The sequence below is a fragment of the Girardinichthys multiradiatus genome, chromosome 1 (assembly GCF_021462225.1).
Source record: "Girardinichthys multiradiatus isolate DD_20200921_A chromosome 1, DD_fGirMul_XY1, whole genome shotgun sequence".
Classification (NCBI taxonomy): domain Eukaryota; kingdom Metazoa; phylum Chordata; class Actinopteri; order Cyprinodontiformes; family Goodeidae; genus Girardinichthys; species Girardinichthys multiradiatus.
Window position 1 is genome coordinate 21699128 of NC_061794.1, and position 8826 is coordinate 21707953.

Sequence of the window (8826 nt, forward strand, 5' to 3'; positions counted from 1 at the left end):
ACATATGGTTACTTATTCATAAGATAATAAATTCAACTTCAAAGGCAACAATTTATAAAGAAAACAATATTTTTGCTTTAAGATTTTTTTATACAACTGAAATAAAAAATAAAAAACATAACCCCCGAATTGATGCTTTCTCACAAAAACAAGCAATAAACTAAATTGTTTACTTCTCTTCTCGGTAACTGACAACTTCCTAGTCATCTGGCCAACTTAATATTCACAACCGAATGACCCTTGCTTAACAGTTCACTGCTCCCATTCAGCTCGGAAAGGCACCAACGAGCAGAAAGTCACCGCCGACCCAAATAAGAGTCCAGCGGTCTCAGACCCTCAGAGACAAATTAGCAAATCAAAATGCCTCAGCGTCTTAGCACTTGGGGATTATCTAATACGCACATTCTTGAGGGGCTTGAGTTGTGATCTCTCAAACAGTGACCACACTGTTACATGCCGCTCAGTCAAGAGCCCAGCCCCTGAAAGCCTTTCACTGTGAGAAAACTCTGGAAAACATGTAGGACCCTCAGTGTTTGGTAAATAAACTGTTATTTAGAGCAAATTAAAAAAAGGGAAACACTGATGGTTCTAATTGGTTTACACAAAAGCAACGTCAACATTTATATCCTACTTTCCTAGCACTGTCTGGAACTGATTTCTGAACAAATATACAACTGATTTGAGCCACGGACCAAAGATCTTTTAATAGCATCTGGATGTTGGTACAGCCCACCAGGCATCCTATGGGGTGATTTTTATCTGTTGGACTTTATTATTTTCTCAAATACAACAGACAATCTTCCTACAAGTAACAGTTTTGTTTGCCAGCAACACAAGGAACACAAGGAAAAAGTTAAATCCTGAATTTAAACCTGTTATTCGGCTTGTGTGCAGTTTTCTCTGTATGCTTAGCAAAGAGTGTGATTCACGCATGATTGTTAAACTAAGGCTAGTAATGCAACCGGCTACCTGTTGCAACCAAACATGGGCTGTAATAAAATACTTGTGAGAAATAAAGGAGAGTAAAATACCACTGCATTGATGCCTATATGATCCAATTACATTTTGTTAAAACAAAAAAGCAGCAATTACTCCCACTGCTGTTTGTTTCTAAGTCATTTTCTAAGTAAATGAAACTTTCTGTTTACAATAACTTTCCTAAAAAACTCAATTTCCTTAATTTACCTTGTTAGCGGAGCATTCAAGGAAAAAAGCTAAACCCGTGAAAGAGATTTAAAAAAGTACTTCCTTAGACAGATACCCTGACTTTAAGCCTTTAACATTATCTTCTTGACATTTAACGATGTCATTTCGGAGGAAAAACAAGCGTGTAAACCGATGCAGAATAACACAACGTTGTCACTGGAGGGGCATGAGAGGGGCAAACAATGCAGCCATTGTCAGCCGTGTGTATTCACGTAGTTTCTAATCGCCACAACACAGAACAATGACTTGCAGATCAGCGATAGCTTCAAGGTCTAAACTGGGCTTACGGGATGACTTCTCGCAACACTCACCGAGCGTTCGAAATCTGAGCTCCCCTCACCTCTAAAAGGGGTTGTTCAGGTCAGTGGTGTTTGGTTTTTTCTTGCATTTTGTTCCTGGGATTTTCCAACGGATTTATTGCCAGAGTACAGAACAACATAGGCAGGAAGTGGAACAAATAAAGCATGATTTCAAAAAAGTACGCTTACTTTTTGACAAAAAAAATAAAATATTGTGATCGTGACGTAATGAGCTTTTCATGGCCGACATCGATTTCCCATTTTTTTTTTTTTTTTTAAGTCTGACCTCCTGAATCCTGTATTTTTGCAGGGAAGGAGTAGGAAAAGAAAATCTGTTTTTTAGTATTTTACCGGTTAAATGTCAAAATTGCCACAGCAATTATAACAATAAAATATGTTTAGTCTTTTAATGAATAAATAGAGAAAAGCTGATGAAGATGAAATAAAACACACATGTGGAAGCTTGGAAAGAAAGAAGCACCTGACTTGGGTTTGTAATGAGCTTCAACCCGGTAAGGAGAGCTCGTACGTTAACGCCTCACAAAGCCGGGCATCCGATTTGTTTGACTAGAATTAACTTAATTCAGTGATGAATGAGCCACGAAACTTCCCAGCAGCCAGCGTTCCCTTTGTCTGATTGTTTGCACAGAAGAAGCCCATGCAATGCAGCAGACCTAATGTTTGACTCGAGAACATGGGGACAAACCCAGCTGGGGGGTCCAGAAAAATAAATAAATTACATGGGTGACATCTGGAAAACAAGCGAGAAACACTTTAATGACCAGAAGCGTCTCAGGTATAGCAGCTGACAGAACGTTTCGAACAGCACAGCACGACAAAATTCATTTTCACTGACATTTTCTTGAAGCTGGTGAAATGATCCATACACTCTAAATTGGATCTCTGATGCTTACCAAAAGACCTCAATTAAACCTTTACCTCAATCAGCTTAATATGGAAGTGGCATCCAATCATTTCTTAACAAGCTTTCAAGACCAAGAACCACAAAGGGAACAAACCCTTGGGAGTATCTGGCTTCTTCATCTCGCTGCCAGATGGCTGGTAATAAAAAAGACGGACAACAAGCCGTGAGGCGGTGCACAAAATGGGCAGGTAACCTTTGGTTTATAAAAGATAAGCCCTCCACGGAGAGTTGATTTCACACGTTTTCTTTCCCTGATAAGAGCAGGGAAGGCAGCAGGTGCACTTTGTACATACAGACTGGGAAGCTGCCACATTTCGCACAGCACCCAGCACAAGTATTACCGGCCCATCTTGGCCTTTGATTGATGACAAAGAGAATGAGGTTACAGCTGAGCATTCTCAGCTGCTTGGCATGGAAACCAGAGGTGGGTGATATGGACATAAAATGGCATCACAATGTTTTGTGGCACTATTGTGATAAAACTGATCATAATAAACCATTTATAACTTCTTTTCAGTCTTTCTATAGGTTTAAAGACTGACGTGCCGTCACAGCAATCACCGCGGCAGAAACACAAATACTCCCCTTGAAAAAAACACTCGTTTAAAATAGGCTCCTTCGGGACACCAGTTACATAAAGAGGTGTGATTCTCATCACTACATTGCACACAGTAACTAAATTTAATCATATTTTCTAATTTATTCGTATTTTTTTGACACTCTCGTGGATCAAACAAAAACAAAAAAGCAAAAGTAACAATCCCAACAGTTTTTGGGAGTTTTCAAACGATATTAATTGGAATGACGTTTGAAAATAGGCTGTGTAGATTATTTCTTTATTATGTCTTTTCCCCCGGCGATGTTTTTCCAACCGTTACGATGGCGCTGAGTGTGAAAGAGTAGTAGAAGTACGAGCAGGCTCCCAATGCACAACGTAGCTGTTTGAAGCAGTTCATGAAGCACGAGAACAAGTTTTTCTCAAACTTTAGTCACCATTAATTTAGAAGGCATTTAAATATCTTATTTGCCAAATTATCAACAATTCAGTTTAAAGCACCGAGGAAGCAGGAAGCAGGCAGCCATTGGCTCCGCCCCATTTTATTTACTAAATGAGCTTCAGTACAAAGAGTAACAAAACATGGAATAAATGACCAACGATACAATAAGTAATAATATAATTTGAATATCTCTTTGTGGTTACTACATTTGAAAAAGAAAAAGGCATGTTTCCATGGTTACAACAAATTTCCAATTTACAAATTCCCAAGTTTTATAGAATTCTCCAGTTTTCTGGACTAACGTTTATGTAGCTGAGTTGTAGTATCTGTATGTCCCACCAATCATGAATTTGGTTTTGGATTCAGCAGTGCAGTAAAGGACTATTTTACTTTGTTTTTTGGTATTTGGATAAACTTAGATAAGCACTATTTCAAATATATATAGATATATATATATATATCACTATCAAAAGTTTTGAAGTTAGTGATCTTTGATCCATTTATTCCAAATAATGCCAGTGTCATTGCTTTGCTAAAAATCAGAACCAGACCTAGGTTGAGAACCTCGGGTCAATCCTGATCTCAGAGGGTCAGGAGTCGAAAAAGCTGTGAAATTGCAATTTTTTTTATTTAGTGTTGACATGACACATCATAGCTAAAACATGAATTATAAATCCGTGTAGAACCACTTCACGTTCCATTAGATTCTACATTTTATCTTTTATATCTAAAAGCTTTATATCTAAAGCCTTGCTTTAAGGAGTAAAATCTGGAAATTCAAACATTTTTCACACTTTTCTTGTTTTGTTTCTTACCTGGACTAAACTTGTAAAATCAAATTCCAGACTTTTTTAAGCCTGCATAATAGTCCTATGCAAATTGCTTCAGCACACATGCACGTTTAAAAACATTTAAAAGGGAGCTCATTTTGCCTCTTGAGTGAAGAAAATTTACTACAGGTCTTTTTTCAGGGACGTATTCCTTCCAGCTGAGTGCAAACCCCCTTTTCCCATTTCTGGTTGGCACATGTGCCCTAACAATGAAAGACTATCATGGCAGCTGCCCAGGCCTGCTGATAGTGACTAACATACACCTGCCTCTTACACACCCTGGATCAGGAGACTCATTCTGGAGATCCAGAGGATGGAGTTTAAGGATAAAACCGTCTATAAATGCATGCAGTGAAGGTGGAGGGGGTTTATCTCTGAAAAGGGAGGAGCAGGGAGGAGGAGGGAGGAGGACCTCCCTGCAGCAAATAAACACATGCTGCAAAAGAAGGGAGCAGCAACACTTCGACTTTGTACACAGTTTCTGGCCATAAGTAGGTGCAGATATTTTCTGCTGAAGCTTCAGAGTACATAAATATTTAAATCCGCAGACAAAACAAGGACATGTGAATAAGATTTGCAGCCGACCAAACACCCATCATGATGGGACCACAACCCGATCATTTGGCCCCATATTGGAAAAATAAACATGTAATTATAAATGAATGTTACAAAAAATAATATCAGCACTCTATTTAATAAAAATGGACGAAGTACACGGAGTCCTGCGACGAGCAGGCAATAATAATTTATAAACTCTGCAGAGGGGTGAGGCGTGTTTTATTCTTCATTAAAAGAGGAGAAAGAAGCGACTAGAAAAGACCCAAAAATAGAAAACGATGCAGATGACAGAAGGGGCCGTCTTGTACCTTTTATTTTATCTGATGGGATTCAAAACTGAATGTTACAAACTGATTATCAGCGTTGTTATTGTTGAGCCTAATGACGCGGGATGCACTTGCCACCGGCCACATCCATCCGCTGCGGCTCCAGACCGGACCCACCATCGCTGATGAACAGGTTAGTGGACGGGCATCCGTCAGCCCTGACTAAACCTCTTCGTTTTCACCTTCACAGCTCCCGAACAGAACCAAGAGGCTCCACGGAGCACCCCCAGCCTCCGGTCCAAAGCAGAAGCAAGCCTGTCAGAGGCTCGCACACACAGAGACGCAACGGGATCAGATAAATCCCAGCTTAGTTACCTTTAGCTGCCTCCACCGCACATAATAGTCCGAGGACCAGTCCGACTGCGGATGCAAGTCGTTTATTCCCTCGGAACCGCATCCTGACGTCGAGTTCACCCGCGGGGAAGTCAAACACAGCCTTCTTCGGTCCTCGTCAGTCAGGTAGAGCGTTTATACTGAACAAGAAAAATTAAATCCAGGAGATGACGGTCGGTTACCAGGGCAGCTCTAAGATGGCCGTCGTCTCGTCGCTACCGCCGCTCTGCTCTCTCTTCAATCACAGCTTCTCTCGCAGTTTTCTGCTGGCTGCGTTCGCGGGCTGTCGGAAATCACACGGCCATGCCCGAACACGCTACTTTATGCCTTCATTACTGAGTTGCTAAAGTTTTATTGGAAAGACAAATATCAAAATGTTAAACTTGAAATGAGTAGAATAAAATATGCAATTTAAATACAGAGTAACAGAAATAGATAATTTCCAAAACTGGTGAATGATACCTGATTGTAGTTTATTCCCTAGAAAATGTAAATTAATTTTACTTAAATTTTTTTTACTGATCCCACAAAGACGGAATCACAGTAACCAGTGGAAAATATTACATTTAAATGAAGGGAGTGATTTCCCTGCTGCAGAAATTGTCCAAGTGGGAACATGCAACACTCTTTGTCCATCATGTAATTCCAGTTTCTATCATTTAACTTGCAAGCAAAATACATTAGACTGGAGCGGTCTGGAGTTCGTCCCCTAATTTGCTCGTTTTTGATTTTTTTTTTGTCATATTTAAGTGTTGCACATTATTAAACAAAGTTTAATATTCGATAAAGATAACCAGAGTAAACACAAACAACAGTTTTTGAGTGATTTTTTCTGTAAATAAAATGTAATTCCTCCCTAAGCCTAATAGCTGGTTGTGCCACCCTTGGCAGCATTAGCTGCCGTCAAGCATTTGTGATACCTGGCAATGAGTCTTTTACATAAATGTGGAGAAATTCTGGCCCACTCTTCCTTGCAGAATTGTTTAAATTTAACCACATTGGTGAGTTTTTGAGCATTAATGGCCTGCTTAACATCACACAATGGCATTAGATTTTAGTCCAGACTTTGATTAGACCATTCCACAGCCTTTGTTTTGATATTGTACGTTTTTTTTCACCCTTCAGAGATTAACTTAATGGCTTGCTTCAGATCATTATCCTGCTGCATAACCGAGAACTCTTGAGCTTAACAAACTGATGGCCCAACCTTCTCCTGCAGGGTTTTCTGGAGCAGAATTCATGGCTCCATCAGTCGCTCCCAGTTATTCAGGCCCCGAAGCAGAATAAGTCCCAGACCATCCCACCACCATCACCATGTCTGGCAGTTGTATGTATGATGCTCTTTTTTTTAAAAATCTTGGGGATCTTTAAGATTTCATGGAAATTCCAGTACAAGACAGACTCCTGTCATCTGCAGAAATACTCGGATGATTCTGCAGTTGTGGGGTGGATCAGAGATGGACAAGAAGATGAGTACAGGAAGGTGGTGGACCGCTTTGTGGCATGGTGTGGAAACAATCATCTCATTTTGAACGTGACTAAAACAAAGGAGATGATTTTAGATTTTAAGAGAAACAGGAATAAGTCAAAAACTATTTATATCATGGGAGAAGAAGTGGAGGTGGTGGAGGAGTATAAATACCTCGGTGTTCACCTGGACAACAGACGAGAGTGGAGATGCAACTGTGAAGCCATCTACAAGAAGGGACAGAGCAGACTGTACTTCTTGAGGAAGCTTAGGTCCTTTGGTGTTTGCAGCAAGATGCTGCATATCTTCTATAAGTCTGTTGTGGAAAGTGTGATCTCTTCTGCCATCATCTGCTGGGGAAGCAGCATCAGACCCAGGGACTTAAAAAAGCTCAACAAGCTGATAAAGAAGGCTGGCTCTGTTCTGGGGACTCCTCTGGAACCTCTGGAGATCATTGTGGAAAGACGGATTCTTCATAAAATGAAGAACATTATGGAGAACCCTGAGCATCCTCTTCATGAGACTGTCCTACAACTACAGAGTGTCTTCAGTCAGAGGCTTCTTCAGATCTGCTGTAAGACGGACCGCTACAGGAGATCCTTCCTGCCCACAGCCATCAGCATCTACAACAACATTTAATTTCCCTTTGGGATTAATAAAGTATTTTTGAATTGAATTGAATTTTGAAACATTCAAAAGTATAAAGTTTGGTGACACTGTGTGAAAGCAACAACCTAAAATACGTAGAGGAAAAGGTTGAGTCTCATTCCCGAAGAGTGAGAGTTGGCAACACTGTTTGTTGTTCCAATATAATATATATAGATATATATGAAATTGTTCACTCTGTATTACCTGGTCTCTAAAATACTTTCATCTTATTCATATCATATCTACTCAAAATCTGAGGAATTGGTCATGCATGTGAAACAATTTGAAACCAGCTGTAATGTGGATGCTGTGGTGCAAAGTTTAAAAAAATGCATCAACCTAAAGGTGATTTGTTGAAGTCTCTTTTATCTGTAATGTTTAAATGTCACTCTAAGAGAATGTGCCTCAGTCAAAAGGAATGGATGTTCCCAAGCATGTTTTACATGTTTTGTTTGCAGATATCTGCTGAGTCGGCTGAGAAAACCACCACCTGTCATTTTACAGTCTGACTGAATGTGCAACGATGCAACATGCAGTTAAACCTTTACAGCACAGCTGCTGGTGAGGAACCTCCCTCTTGTTTGACTGGATCAGAAAAGTCCCCCAGTCTTTTATTACCACCCAGAGTCAGGCTATTTACACATAAACACAAGCAGTACATTTAAATATAAGATACAAATGTTTAAACATAAAAACAAAATCGACTTCAACAGGATGCTTCAGTTCAGAACCACACGTCTATTAAGCTGTCCGGGTTTAACAGATAACTTGTTGATTTATGTACAGAAAGCAACAAGCAGTGTTGTAGTTTCTACAACAAGTCCAAAAGCATTCACATTTGCAGAATGGATCTGGAATAACATTGTCCCTCATCCAGTTATGAATTTTAAAAGTGTTATAAAACATAAATCAAAGCAAGTCCAGGTCATGGTTTGCATTTCTACCAAAGTCTGGGGGTTTGAAAATATGTGCAAAAATCTCAATTTAACATTGCTAAACCCAAACCAATGTTCATTAAACTTTATACATATTTAGTTTTGTTTCATAGATGACGTTTAAAGATAAATGTAGCAGTAGCCCAAATTCCGAGCTTGACATTTGAGCCTGAAGGCATCAGAAGTCCGACGGTAGCCAGTGACGTCAGTGATGTTATTGTGGGAGCATGCAGCCACTTTAGCACAGACGGCTAAACTGAGACCAAGGGCTGGGGCCAAACCCCTCCTCCAATACAATCC

The 8826-nt window shown here is 39.8% G+C and overlaps 1 protein-coding gene and 1 long non-coding RNA gene across 5 annotated transcripts in view; one reads left to right on the top strand and one right to left on the bottom strand.

The window, feature by feature from the left end:
- Positions 1-5721, bottom strand: part of clstn1 (calsyntenin 1) — a 43705-nt gene extending 37984 nt beyond the window's left edge. For 2 of the 4 annotated variants that reach the window (XM_047363890.1, XM_047363874.1), the window contains exon 1: positions 5458-5721. In XM_047363890.1, coding sequence (XP_047219846.1) covers positions 5458-5539 — 82 coding nt within the window. In that variant the 5' untranslated portion in view covers positions 5540-5721. The remainder of the gene's footprint in view (positions 1-5457) is intronic. The other 2 variants (XM_047363899.1, XM_047363881.1) reach the window with 1 other exon arrangement.
- Positions 1433-6822, top strand: LOC124867453. Its single transcript, XR_007038061.1, has 2 exons — positions 1433-1566; positions 6695-6822. It is a non-coding gene; the product is annotated as an uncharacterized LOC124867453 (long non-coding RNA).
- The last annotated feature ends 2004 nt before the right edge of the window (positions 6823-8826 follow it).